This window comes from Curcuma longa, chromosome 4, assembly GCF_044706935.1.
Source record: "Curcuma longa cultivar G26 ecotype Majalengka, Jawa Barat chromosome 4, ITB_CL_G26_1.1, whole genome shotgun sequence".
Lineage (NCBI taxonomy): Eukaryota > Viridiplantae > Streptophyta > Magnoliopsida > Zingiberales > Zingiberaceae > Curcuma > Curcuma longa.
This window is the reverse complement of record NC_133864.1, coordinates 21,311,316-21,324,678: the sequence shown is the minus strand read 5'-3', so window position 1 is coordinate 21,324,678 and position 13,363 is coordinate 21,311,316. Positions and strand designations below refer to the sequence as shown.

Genomic DNA, 13,363 nt, shown 5'->3' with positions numbered 1-13,363 from the left:
CTTCCACACATCCAAACATCAGATCCTGTTTGGGTCAACCCTTGGTCAAACTGACCAAACTTAGGTGTATTGTCAAACATCGAAACTCTAGGCAAGATCTTAGTGCATCTTGCACCAACAATCTCCCCTTTTTTGATGTTTGACAATTTCTTAAGTTAATATAGGTCAGGGTTTAATTTTATGGGAGAAATCTATATTATTAACTTAAGGTCCCTTCTCCCCCTTTTCACACATCAAAAAGATTTAACGTTTTAAAGTCCATTCGCTCTTGCACTAACAATAATGGTAATGCTTATGGTCACGCCTAAGTCTTGACAATTCTTGAAAGACCATAGTAGATTTTAAAAAATTTATAAGTCTTTTAAATTAATTTTTCAAAATCTATTTTTTGTAAAATATATAATTTTGATTTTCAAAATAGATTTTGAAGATATTTTTCAAATTAGGTATTTTTAAAAAATAGATATTTTTTTTAAAGGTGTTTTACAAAATAGGTAATTTATAAGTTTTTTTTCAAAAGTGTTTTGAAAAATATTTAAATTAGGTTGCAAAATATGTATTTTTGAAAAATTAGTTATTATTCTTTTAAGTCTGAATCTCCCCCTTAATTCGACACATCCTTAGGGCTCTTTGTTGACCACAAAGCAATCTCCCTATGTGTCTAAGGGTTTGACTCAAATTAAAAGAATAATGAATAATAAATTTTGAAATACTTTTGAAATAAAATTATTAAAAGTATTTTTAAACTAGATAGTTTTTGAAAAACTATTTATTATCTTTTTAAATTAGAATCTCCCCCTTAACTAGACACGTCCTCAAGGCCCTTTGTTAACCACAAAGCAAACTCCCCCGTGTGTCTTAGGTTTTGATTCTAAATCAAAAGAATAATGTATAATAATTTTTGAAATCTTATTTTTCAAAATAGTTTTGCAAGAGTGTTTTCAAAATAGGTAGGTTTTTGAAGAACTAATAATTTTGAAATTAATTTTAAGGAAAATAATTTCAAATTAATTTTACTCTTTTGATTTAGATCTCCTCCTAAATCTGACACTTTCATAGGGCCCCTTGTTAACCACAAGGCAAACTCCCTAAGTGTCTTAGAGGTTAATTTAAATCAGCCAGAGTAAATAACTTAAGATTTTTTTTTAATTGAACTTTTAAGTTTGGACTTCCCCTAAATCTAACACTCCCTTAGGGCCCCTTGTTGACTACAAGGCAACCTCCCTATGTGTCTTAGGGGTTGTTCCAAGTTAAAAGAATAATTTATAAAGTATTTTTCAAAATAAGATTTTTTAAAATAATTTTTTTTTTGTTTTATGAGGTCTTTAAAAATATGATCTTTCAAGAATGACCTCCCCCTGAACTAGACACTCTCTTAGGACATCCTTGTTGACCACAAAGATTTTTTGCCTATGTGTCTTAGGGTTCTTAGACTTAGTGTTGACCTAAAGGTTTGTGTCTAATGTGTTGGTCAACCAATTTTCAAATATATAGAGTTTTGAAAATTATAATCTAGATACACCTAGCAAGCATGAATCTCAAGTAAATATCAAGTTTTCAAAACTAGTTTTTATAAAAATAGTTATAATAATTTTTAAAAACCTTTTTCAAAATGTTGTACTTTAATTGTCCTTATCATCTCACCCGTACTAAGTGTTACAATACATGGCATACATGGGTAACCCTATGGGTTATGTGACATGAGTTGTCAATTTTATCTTGATTAAGTTTAAGTTAATTTCTAATGAATATTTGACCTTGAGTTAGATTCAGATTTAACCGTCAATCAATTAAGTCCACATTTCAAGAATTGATTTCCAGGCAGTGGCGAGGCACAGGGGCCTTCTTGGTTATCGGAGCAACGACCACTTTCTAAGATAAAATCAATCCAAGAAATTATGACCTTAATCGATTTATTGAGAAACCTTGGTCTAACTAATCTAGGATGTGACGAGGTAGCTTCGGTCAGTTCCACTTGACTAAGCAGACCAAGCAAGGTACTCCTTACCCCACTTGACTACCTAGACTAACGTACTATCATCTCACCCCACCCTGGTACTATGTTGGCAAGCATCAATCATTCATGTGTCCTTAACTAACCGTTCTAGATTAAGCATTAAGTAAATATGATGACATGGCATGTTATATGCATTTAAAATAAAGCAGATGCATGTCATGGCAAGTATGCATGAGTCAAACAATTCACGCAATAATTTTTAATTTCTAATAATGTATCAAATTCTCGATTTGATACATGTCGTGTAGACCTGCGAGCGTGTCAACCTTTGACAAACTTTGTTTTTCATTTGATAATATTTTAATTTAGTTAAAAGTAATTTATTTGAATTAGGTTCATAGCTTTTAAGTTTGAATTATTTGTAATTCAATTTTAAATTTAATTTAATTTAATTTTAAATTTAATTTAATTTTAATTTAATTTAATTTTAATATAATTTAATTTAATTTAATTTAATAAAATTTAATTTTAATTTAATTTAATGTTAATATAATTTAATTTAATTTAATAAAGTTTAATTTTAATTTAATTTAATTTAATTTAATTTAATTCAATTCAATTTAATAAAGTTTAATTTTAATTTGATTTAATTTTAATTTAATTTAATTTAATTGTAATTTTAATTTAATTTGATTTAATTTAATAAAGTTTGGATTATTTGATTACGATTTATTTGAATTATTTATTTATATTATTTACAGCTCGAATTATTCGCAAAGGACGGCTCCCCGGGGCTTAATCCTTGCAATAATTGAATAATTAAATTATGTTTGAATGATTAATAAATTTGAGTTTTAAGATTTAATTTGACTTGTTAAAATTTATAAAAATATTTTCCTAAATTTTAGGATTTTAATTTCAAATTATTGAATTTAATTTTTATAGTTATTTAATATTTCATAATTAAACGATACAGAGTTATAATTAATCTTATTATTTAATTTTGAATTTTTAATATTTAATTTATTAGAATTATTCATTTTAGGATTAAACTTGTTGATTTATTAAGTTTATCATTGTCTTTAATTTTTTATTTATTTGGAATAATTCTAAATTAATTAACTCTGTATTATTAACAAATGAATTGGTTAAATTTGAATTAGTTAAATTTTTATTTAATTCAAATTTATTAATTATCTCTAATTTTTTATTTATTTGGGATAATTCTAAATCAATTAAATTTACATTATTAATAATTGAATTGTTTAAATTTGAATTAGTTAAACTTTTATTTAATGGGGACATCATCAGCCCTACTGGGACACGGATTCCTTCTATAATTAATGGCACACCGTATAGATAGTAACATCACCCAACTTACCGGGAATAATTGATCTGACGGAAAGATCTCACCCTTTGGTAAATCAAAGCAATAATTACTACCTATAGATGCCCATTTATTATATCGGGATTAAGAGTGCATAATCTATAACAACAGAGGTCTTGTTCAATTTGTGAGTCAGAGTAAATTGAACAACCTCAATGGTCCTACTCAATACACACAAAGTGCACTAGTTGTAATACCCGAAATTTCCTTCGATAATTTCTGGATAATTATGCATGTATATGATAGATTTATGATGATAAAAGGAATGAATATTTAGGCAAAAAGGAATGACCTAAAATGTTTCTTTAATGGGTTAATTTATGAAGGCTTTGCTATAAAAAGAAAGAAAAAAGAAAAGAAATGTGGAGGTGCCAAGGATTGACCCTTGGACCTCCAATATGTAGCAAGCCAAGTTAACCATATGAGATAGTAATTAATTCTTGTTAAAAGCATAAGGGAAACGCTTGTTAAACCTAAGGGTTATGGAATTTCACTAAACAAAACGGAGAGGCAGTAGTGGGTTTAGGACGTGGGAGTGTGGGGAGTTGTGGCTCTCGTAACTGGCCGCTTCTCTTTATAAACCTTCTCCTCGAGCCTTTTTCCCCTTTCGCTTCCCTGTTTCTTCCTCTCCCTTTCTCTTCTCTTCTTGCTCTTCTCTGGCCGAAGGCGCCGAAGGCATTGGAGCCCTTCAACCCGGTTGCAAAGGAGGGCTAGGGAGATTAAGAACGAAGCTGTTCGTTGTTCGTTGAGTATACATCCTAGAAACCTCGAACCCACGGTAAGTTCCTTCTCACCTGCAATATAATTGTTAGGATATGATTTATGTGTTTTGCGATAGGATAACTATATGATAGTTTTACATGTTTAAGATTGCTGTAACGATTCTGTTTTGCATAGGTTTAAGGTTTTTGTTAATGTAACGATTCTGTACTGCATATGTTTAAGGTTTTGTTAATGTTTAAGGTTATGTTACGGTTTACAGCATGTTGTAAAACCTTAGCATGTTTTGTTTCCCGTATGATCTTATGGTAGGTTGTAACAAAATTAAGGTATATCGTATGTAATTTAGGTTAAGGAAGACCTGATCATGTTAATTAATAGACAGAACTCGCCGATACTGGTAATCGACCGGTTGGTCGATTACCAGAGAGTGTAATCGATCGTTTGATCGATTACACGCTTTAAAGAGAATGAAAATCGCGACTCTTAATCGATCACCCGATCGATTAAGAGGCTGTAATCGATCGGCTGATCGATTACGAGGCTGTAATCGATCGGTTGATCGATTACCAAGCCTACTGTGGACGCGTTAATGAGGAAATCGATCTTCTGATCGATTAGGCTTCTGTAATCGATCGTTTGATCGATTACAGAGGCCACTGTGATAAAGACTTCGACAGAATCGACCCTTGGATCGATTTAAGCCTATCAATTGATCTTCCGATCGATGATAGGGATGTAAATCTCCTGATTCGGTCGATTTAAGGTTAATAAAGCTAAATCTTATGGAGAAAGTGCAACCAAACCTAAATTAAGGTTTTAATGTGGTTAAACATAAGATATTATGCTATACCTTATGATGAATATAATGAATGTGTATGACATGAATGTTCAGTATGAATGAAAGAAAGATGTTATGGAACATTCATGCTATGATGGAAAAAGGAAAGTATAAAAAGTATTTTACTTTAAATGAATGGCTTGTACCGGAACCCGGAAGGGATCCAAGGGATGGGCTCCAAAAGTTGCCCCTAGGTCGAAGGACATCTGAGAAGACCTAGTAACCGTGTAGTCGGGATTAGCTACCTCGTACTACTTGGTATGTATGCGCGCAAAAGAAATGAATGGGTACAAGCCAGGGATCCCCAAAGATGATGATGATTTATGTTTATCTATTAAGATAATATTTTTCAAAAAGGCAAAATGATTACTATGTTTCATGTATATGATGTAAATGTCAAATGACTGATTATGCCTGTTTAGGAAATGTTGACATGCTTGTATGCTTTAAGGTTATGTTTTATGTAACGATGGATTTTGTGAGTAGGAAAGGAACTTACTAAGCTTTATGCTTATAGATACTTTCCTTATATTGCAGATCCAGTTAACAGGTACTGAGCAAATGGGAGGCAGCAGGACAGGGCGGTGAAGATGTGTGTGGTGGTGACTTGACCAAGCCTTGGCCATGCAACAATTTTATATTGCATGTTAAACAATGTCTTTAATATCATGTTTAGTAATGACTTTAATAATCTAGAATTTGCCATGCAACCTAGGTTAGGTTAGTTTTATTATTCTGTTATCATATATGAACTCTGTTTTAAATAGTGTTAATGTTTCCGCTGCAAAGTTAGTTTTAGTTTTTCGTATATGATATGGCAAGTTAGAGCCTCAATAAGAAGGCCCACTCCGGGTCACCAAGAAGATAGACGGAGGGTCGTACTGTCTGGCGGATCAGCACGGAAAGGAGCTCAAGCGCCCATGGAATGCCCTACATCTTCGACCGTTTCGCAGCTGACTCTCTTCTCTTCTTCTCTTTTCTGGCCAATTGTACGACAACACATGTCGTTGTATCATCTGGATATATAATGACCACACCCCTAAAGCCTTCTCCCCTTCTCAAGGCCTCAACAATCCTCTCGGCCCTACGCGCCGACGGTTCGCCCGAAATAATGAAGATATCCCTCTCGGCCCCATGCGTCGACGGCTAAGTTCTCAAGGCCTCAACAACCCTCTCGGCCCTACGCGCTGACAATTCGGCCGAAACAATGAAGATAGCCCTCTCAGCCCCATGCGTCGACGGCTAAGTTCTCAAGGCCTCAACAACCCTTTCGGCCCTACGCGCTGGCGGTTCGGCCGAAACAATGAAGATAGCCCTCTCGGCCCCATGCGTCGACGGCTAAGTTCTCAAGGTCTCAACAGCCCTCTCAGCCTTACGCGCCAACGGCTCGGCCGAAACAATGAAGATAGCCCTCTCGGCCCCATGCGTCGACTGCTTAGTTCTTAAGGTCTCAACAACCCTCTCGGCCCTACGCGCTGACGGTTCGGCCGAAACAATGAAGATAGCCCTCTCGGCCCTACGCGCCAACAGTTCGGCCGAAACAATGAAGATAGCCCTCAGCCCCATGAGTCGACGGCTAAGTTCTCAAGGCCTCAACAACCCTCTCGGCCCTACGCGCTGACGGTTCGACCGAAATAATGAAGATAGCCCTCTTGGCCCCATGAGTCGACGACTAAGTTCTCAAGGCCTCAACAACCCTCTCGGCCCTACACGCCGACGGTTCGGCCGAAACAATGAAGATAGCCCTCTCGGCCCCATCCGTCGACTGCTAAGTTCTCAAGGCCTCAACAACCCTCTCGGCCCTACGCGCTGACGGTTCGGTTAAAACAATGAAGATAGCCCTCTCGGCCCCATACGTCGACGGCTAAGTTCTCAAGGCCTCAAAAGCCCTCTCAGCCTTACGCGCCAACGGCTCGGCCGAAACAATGAAGATAGCCCTCTCGGCCCCATGCGTCGATGGCTAAGTTCTCAAGGCCTCAACAACCCTCTCGGCACTACGCGCCGACGGTTCGGCCGAAACAATGAAGATAGCCCTCTCAGCCCCATGCATCGACGGCTAAGTACTCAAGGCCTCAACAGCCCTCTCGGCCCTACGCGTTGATGGCTCGGTCAAAAAAATGAAGATAGCCCTCTTGGCCCCATGCGTCGTCGGCTAAGTACTCAAGGCCTCAACAGCCCTCTCGGCCCTATGCGCTGACGGCTCGGCCGAAACATTGAAGACAGCCCTCTCGGCCCCATGCGTCGACGGCTAAGTTCTCAAGGCCTCAACAACCCTCTCGGCCCTACGCACCGACGGTTCGGCCGAAACAATGAAGATAGCCCTCTCGGCCCCATGCGTTGATGGCTAAGTTCTCAAGGCTTCAACAACCCTCTCGGCCCTACGCGCCGACGGTTCGGCCGAAACAATAAAGATAGCCCTCTCAGCCCCATGCATCGACGACTAAGTTCTCAAAGCCTCAACAATCCTCTCGGCCCTACGCGCCGATGGTTCGGCCGAAACAATGAAGACAGCCCTCTCGGCCCCATGCGTCGACGGCTAAGTACTCAAGGCCTCGACAGCCCTCTCGACCCTACGCGCTGACGGCTTGGCCGAAACAATGAAGAACCAATCTTTAAAAATAAAAATAAAAATGAATACAAACAAACTACTCAAAACCACATAGACATCCAAAGATATTTTTATTCAATAAGGGGAAGATTCTCTTTTCATAAAGGACATTACAAAGAAGACGCAGGTTCCTGAGCTAAAACACTCCCGTCACTAGCGGGATGATATGGGACCTGCTAAGCTTAGCTGGTCCTAATCTCTCCTGTAGCCATTGGAATGATGTGAGAACACTGCCAGAGATGGGCGGGCGGGTGAGACATAGCCGGGGGCTTGCCTGGCCAACTCCTGTTCCAAGGCCTCCAACCGTTCCTCCGCCCGCGCCCTTTCCTCGCTACACCTTAGCGCGCAGGCCTTAGCCTCCTCCAGCTCGCGTTCGAGTCAGAGGCGACGCCCAGTCTCCTCAGCCATGGTCTGGCCAAGCCTCCGATTCTCCAACCTGACCGTAGTAAGCTCCTCCTGGAGCTCCTCGGCCCGCCTGCGCATCGGGGTCAACTCCTCGTCGAGCTGGACCACCTTGGCGCAGTACGTGAACGCTTGGTACACCCACTCAGTGGTCTCGCACCGGACCTGCATTATCTCTGCCCGGAGACGTCTCAACTCACTCTCCATAGCGGCAGGATCCATGGTCTCTATAACAGATGAGTGCAAGCTGCGAAGGGAAAGATTTCTTTGGCTGAAGAGTGAGATACGCCAAGCCCCTTCATATAAGGATGCGGAGAAGGAAGACGTACCGACATGCTCTCCCTCACCGCCATCAGGCAGGCTCATTAATGTCCGATGGAACGGGTGACGAGATGTGAAGAAGGTCGCTTTATGCCACCCCTCGTTGACAGCGGTTGAACTCGCCGCAGGACCGTTGGATGCAACACCATCTTCACGATGCCGAGGTGTGCTCCTGTGAGCGCATCATTACTTCTCCTTCCCTAGGCGCACTAAGCAGTCAGTCAATAGCCTACAGCCTGAACTGCCTTTTTATATCCTGTTGGGTGCAGCTAAAAGTTATTCCAATTTCTACATTTATGACGTGCATGTGATCGTAAAGCTTAGCAGCTATATAGTCAATTTATAGAAACATTGTGAGTATCAGGGCTTTTGTATGATAGCATTGGAGATTATATCATCAAATTAATTTCTAAGGTCCTAGTCAACCATTTGCAGAAGGTAATAAACCAATTCGTTAGTAAACTTCAACTAGCTTTCATGTGAGATCAGAGTGCTAAGAAGTGTTCACCATGCACTTTGTTCTAACATAGTATCAAAACAAAAAGAAAGAATCTTGTCATTATAAAAGTTGATTTTGAGAATGACATTTGATAAATCCCATAAGGCTACTACGTCTTCTACTTCTTGTTGAACTGTATGGTTTCATCTAGGTGGATCATGTGGGTGAAGACTATTATTCTTTTGATCACACTACAGTCCTCGTAATAAACAACCTAGTACATGGTTCAAAAAGTGATAGGGACTACACCGAAGTAATCCTTTATCTCCTAACAAAGTCAAAAATATGTCTTGTGCTTTTGCTTAATTATAACCTTAGTAGGCATCTGGCTTCAGTGTAAAAGGTATGGCAACAGTTGACAGACATGTTTTCTGCCGATGGAATGATGAAACTATTAAACAACAATTCAGATTGTGTTAATTTGTCAAAGCAGACTAGCTAGTGTTAGCAATCTGTAAAATTGTTTTATCTTCAGTGGTTTATCCTTTGAGACCACAATCTTGCACGAATCGGTAAGACTCTCCTTCAGTGTTTGTCAAGCATGGTGTTGGATAATCTAGTATCAACCAAAACAAAGTTCTTTTGATGCTTACCCATTGCAAAGTCCACCTTTCTCCTCTTGGATCTCTCTTCATTGGATTTGGATTGCTCCATTATTGAAGAGGAGAAGGCTCATACAAAAGAATGTTACAAGTTCTCCAGTCTAATGATCTATATTCTGGAGTTCATCCTTTTTTACACTCATACTTGTGTATCTCGATTCATGATGCATGTTGTGTCAATTTGACAATGTAAAGTCAGCTAGATTTAGCAAGAGGTCTCTTGGGTATTTCTTTATTTGGCTTAGCGCATTTAAATTGGGTAGGAGGTGTGGGAGAGTTCTGAGGGTAGGAGGTGTGGAGAGTTCTGAATTGTAGATCTACGATGTATTATGTATCTCAACTTTAACATATCCCAACATACTTGACAATTCTGCTTTTTTTACATGAAATAAATAAGTGGAAGACCCTATTCAAAGTGAACTATTATAATTTCATCCATGCAGGAGCCTTAAAAACACTTCAATAACAAAGCATATGAAAATTAATATTGAAGACATAAAAGGCCAAGGGGGGTAAGAAAACAAGAATGTTATTAATGAGAAAACATCCACATAAACAACACAACATATGGAGGAGATACTAACCACCACCAGATTCCAGAACCAATGCAAAAACATCGACTGTAGTCTTTGGGAACGTTTCAAGAATGATAGCCCCTTCCAGGGCTTTATGAAGCATTGAAGAGTACTCCTTGTTATCAGTTCCCTGGAAGATGATAGATATAAGATGATATAGGACAGTTCATTATATCTCTTCGAGCAGAATATATGGAACATGAAGGTAAAATACCTGTCCACGAATTGAAGTTGAAAAAGTTGCGTAAAGGACACTGCAGTTTAATCTTCCAGTATTGTTGTACAGCATAGCTTTCTTGCTCTCCCTTGGACCAAACCTAAACAAAATAATCATCAATAGCATGTGCAGATGTTAATCGAAAAGAACTTGCAGTATTTAGTAGAAAATGCATAGCAAACCAATTTTCAATTGGTCATCCTAGTGTATCATACATAAGTGGTCAATAGTAATAGAGAAAGTCGGAAGAAAAAGCTGCATTCCTTGCAAACAAACAGATATTGTAGTAACAAGTACCACAAAATCCTTGGTCTTAGGGAGTTTATTCTGTTAAGCATATCTTAACATAATTTACTAATTTCACTTATTTTCTACTCTTTAAACTGTACAGGAACCGAATCTACTGGTGGAATACTACAAGTACTGATACAAAAAGCCAAACAATTGTTGCGTCGTTACTCGTTCACAAGCTCGAAAGTACATCAACAATCATAATCTGTAAAGATTACACCTTTTCTCTACTCAAAATTCAACACTGAAGTGGAAACAAGAATGACGACGGGACCTACTACTATAATAAGGTGCTAGCCAGTTATGATGTTGCCTATAGTCTTCAAAAAAAGAATATAAGTTACCCGAGTTCCTTATTTCGCTATGTTGGGAGTGAGTTTCCCCATTCCATAAGTGTATCCTGTAATTGTCACTACCCACTAGATAATGAAATCCACTAGCTAATAAACCTCTAGGAATTAAGTATAAAGTGCTTGCTCCATCTGTCCCCCTTATTCCATGCGTATCAAATAGCTAGCAGAGAGAATGACTCTTTATTTAATTTGGATGGAAATAATAGAGAAAAGAAAATAAATGAAATGAAATGACCAATTTTTCTTGTTTACTTAGAGAAGGGATTATTTTTAGCTCTATGCAGAATATTGATACCTAGATATGGAGGATTAAATCTAGGCATCTAACGACTTAAAATAACAAATTGATGGTAGCGGAAAGAATTTAATGGTCATCATTCTCTATATTTTATTTCCGCCCAAAGAAAATATGTACAGAAATGAAGTTTACACATCTCCTACATACAAATAGGTAAATGAGAATATTCAGTGGCTTCAATTCCATCTAAGTAAACAAAATAAATGAAATGGAGTGGAAATTGATGATACAATTCACTTTCCTTTTTCTCTTCACTAAAACTATTACATTCCCCAACTATTTCTTCCCCTTTAATTAAACATGGCATTAGGTTTCCATCATTTTGCATTGACAATCTAAAGATCAAGCAGAACTCACAAAAAATGGTTTACTCTAGCACTAAAATAATGGAATTTACTTACACAGAGACGATGACCTTGGTCGCTCCAAACTCTGCGTAGGCAGATCCTGAGGCAGCATTAACAGCGCCAGTTCTGAGAACTGCAATACAGAAACAAGGTCAGTCCAGCACTAACATCTACGTTCAAGCAACAAGTTTGTCCGCGTAGTTGCAATACTAGAACAAAAGACCAATTCTAGACCATAGTCAAAACACCAAACACTTAACGAGTGAAATATAGAGCATGCTAGTATTGATCGAGAAGTTTAAAGAAGGCGCACGAACACGCTGGCCTGCACTGCTGAAAGGTTCGACCATCGGAACGACTCCAATCTGCTTCCTGGAACAGCCTCCGCTGCTGCCGCCGTCTTTTGCTGTCCGAGCTCTGAGACGGAGAATAAGTCGACATCGTCATAGCTATCGGCCTGCAATGCGTCGCCCAATTACAGCTGTCATGATAAAAGTAGTCCATATTAAGTTTATGTTAGAACTATTTCTATCTGGAACTATCTGTTAAAATTTCTCATGTTTTACTAACAGCCAAATTTTTACGTAGTTCTCAACTCTTAGAAAATTCTTCTGTTTTAATGAACAAAAGCGTTTACAGATGTTTCGAGTATGTAAACTAAGTTTATATAATGATTCTTAAATTCTTTACTTTTCTTAACAGTGAAATTTAAGACAATTTTTGCTCTTCCTTACAAGTCATATCCTAAACTAATCCATCAACAACTGAACAAACCCAACAGCATTGATCCAAAACCCAACAGCAAACAACTCTAATCTCAATCTAAGAATTAAATAAAATCAAATGCATTCAACAGATCACAGCTCCACTCGAATTCTAAACAAAACCGAACAACCTATCAGCACAAAAATCCCAACTAATTCTCAAGCTCATCTTCAACCTCCAAACAACACAACAAACCCTAACAGAATTCATACACATAGAACCTAACAGCAATCAATCCTAACCTCACCGAACCCACAGAATAGATCAGCCAAACCATAACAAAACTTACCTCATAGAACAATTTGTGAGGCGGCGGTAGAACAGAGTTTCTCCTCTCCTCATTTCTACCACGTATCTTTACTTCCTGATGGATCCGGATAGGAGTTGGTTCAGCCTAGGGAAAAGTATACGTCCAATGAACTTGGATCTGATGAGCAGGATGAAACTGAAGAAAACCTTTCAAAGGTTACAAGGCAAAAGGCAGCTGCTGCCAAGCAGTACATAGAAAAACATTACAAAAAACAGATGAAAAACTTGCAAGAACGCAAGGAAAGGCATTGTAAATTGGAGAAGAAACACACCCGTGATTAGGGTTGCGGAGTGGGGGTTTGCGATCGGAAGAAGAATGACGATCAGGTGGGAAGTGGGATTCCGACGGCGGCTCTCTCCTCCTCTGTTCAAGCGGTCGGCTGGGAGGAGCCCGATCGCAATCGGGAGCAAGAAGACCGCGGCGTAAGGTTCCGATCGTGAGTTCTGGTCGGCGCTCGTGCTTCTCCGACGGACGGCGCAAGGGAGAAGGGAGGCAGTGGGCTAGGGTTCCGACGTCTTCTCTCCCATGCGGCCGACGATCCTTATACCGAGCTCCTCCTGATTTCGTTGCCGGTGGAAGCAGGATCGCGAGAAGGTTTCTCGCGTGTGGGCGTGCGGTGGGCACTCTCCGAGAAGGTAAATCGCGAGATGGGCAGCGCAATCGGGATTGAGAAGAAGACTTGCCGCGCGATCGGGACGAGAAGAAGAAGAGAAGATCGCGATCTACCTACAGCCGAGTCGCGACCGTGGCTTTTAAAACCTCAACGTGTTTCGGTTTAACCTAATGGCTGAGTCAAAATGGGTTTATTGGGTTGATTAATTGGGCTTCTACAGTAAGTCTAATTTAAAGCCCAAATCCAATAACCTAAGC

General features: G+C 38.9%; 1 protein-coding gene across 7 annotated transcripts; it reads right to left on the bottom strand.

The window, feature by feature from the left end:
* Window positions 1-9,916: 9,916 nt before the first annotated feature.
* LOC141828244 (exosome complex component RRP41-like) lies at window positions 9,917-13,069 on the bottom strand. Of its 7 annotated transcripts, none has more exons than XM_074715638.1 (6): window positions 12,950-13,069; window positions 11,989-12,016; window positions 11,736-11,899; window positions 11,473-11,551; window positions 10,127-10,229; window positions 9,917-10,042 (listed from the first exon to the last, which is right to left on the bottom strand). In XM_074715638.1, the coding sequence occupies exons 3-6, from the start codon at window positions 11,863-11,865 to the stop codon at window positions 9,917-9,919; spliced, it is 438 nt and encodes a 145-aa protein (XP_074571739.1). In that variant the 5' UTR covers window positions 11,866-11,899; window positions 11,989-12,016; window positions 12,950-13,069. The 7 variants fall into 7 exon arrangements, with proteins under 7 accessions (XP_074571739.1, XP_074571741.1, XP_074571735.1 ...); XM_074715640.1 differs by having other exon boundaries at window positions 12,003-12,016; window positions 12,950-13,006; XM_074715634.1 differs by lacking the exons at window positions 11,989-12,016; window positions 12,950-13,069 and adding exons at window positions 12,473-12,667; window positions 12,765-12,873.
* Window positions 13,070-13,363: the final 294 nt, after the last annotated feature.

Coding starts and splice junctions, on each gene's coding strand:
- LOC141828244 (XM_074715634.1), bottom strand. CDS start 12,525: ATGAGGAGAGGAGAAACTCTGTTCTACCGCCGCCTCACAAATTGTTCT. Junction 11,552..11,735: donor TCAGCAGTGCAGGCCAGCGT/GTTCGTGCGCCT, acceptor TCTGTATTGCAG/TTCTCAGAACTGGCGCTGTT. Junction 10,043..10,126: donor CAACTTCAATTCGTGGACAG/GTATTTTACCTT, acceptor ATCATCTTCCAG/GGAACTGATAACAAGGAGTA.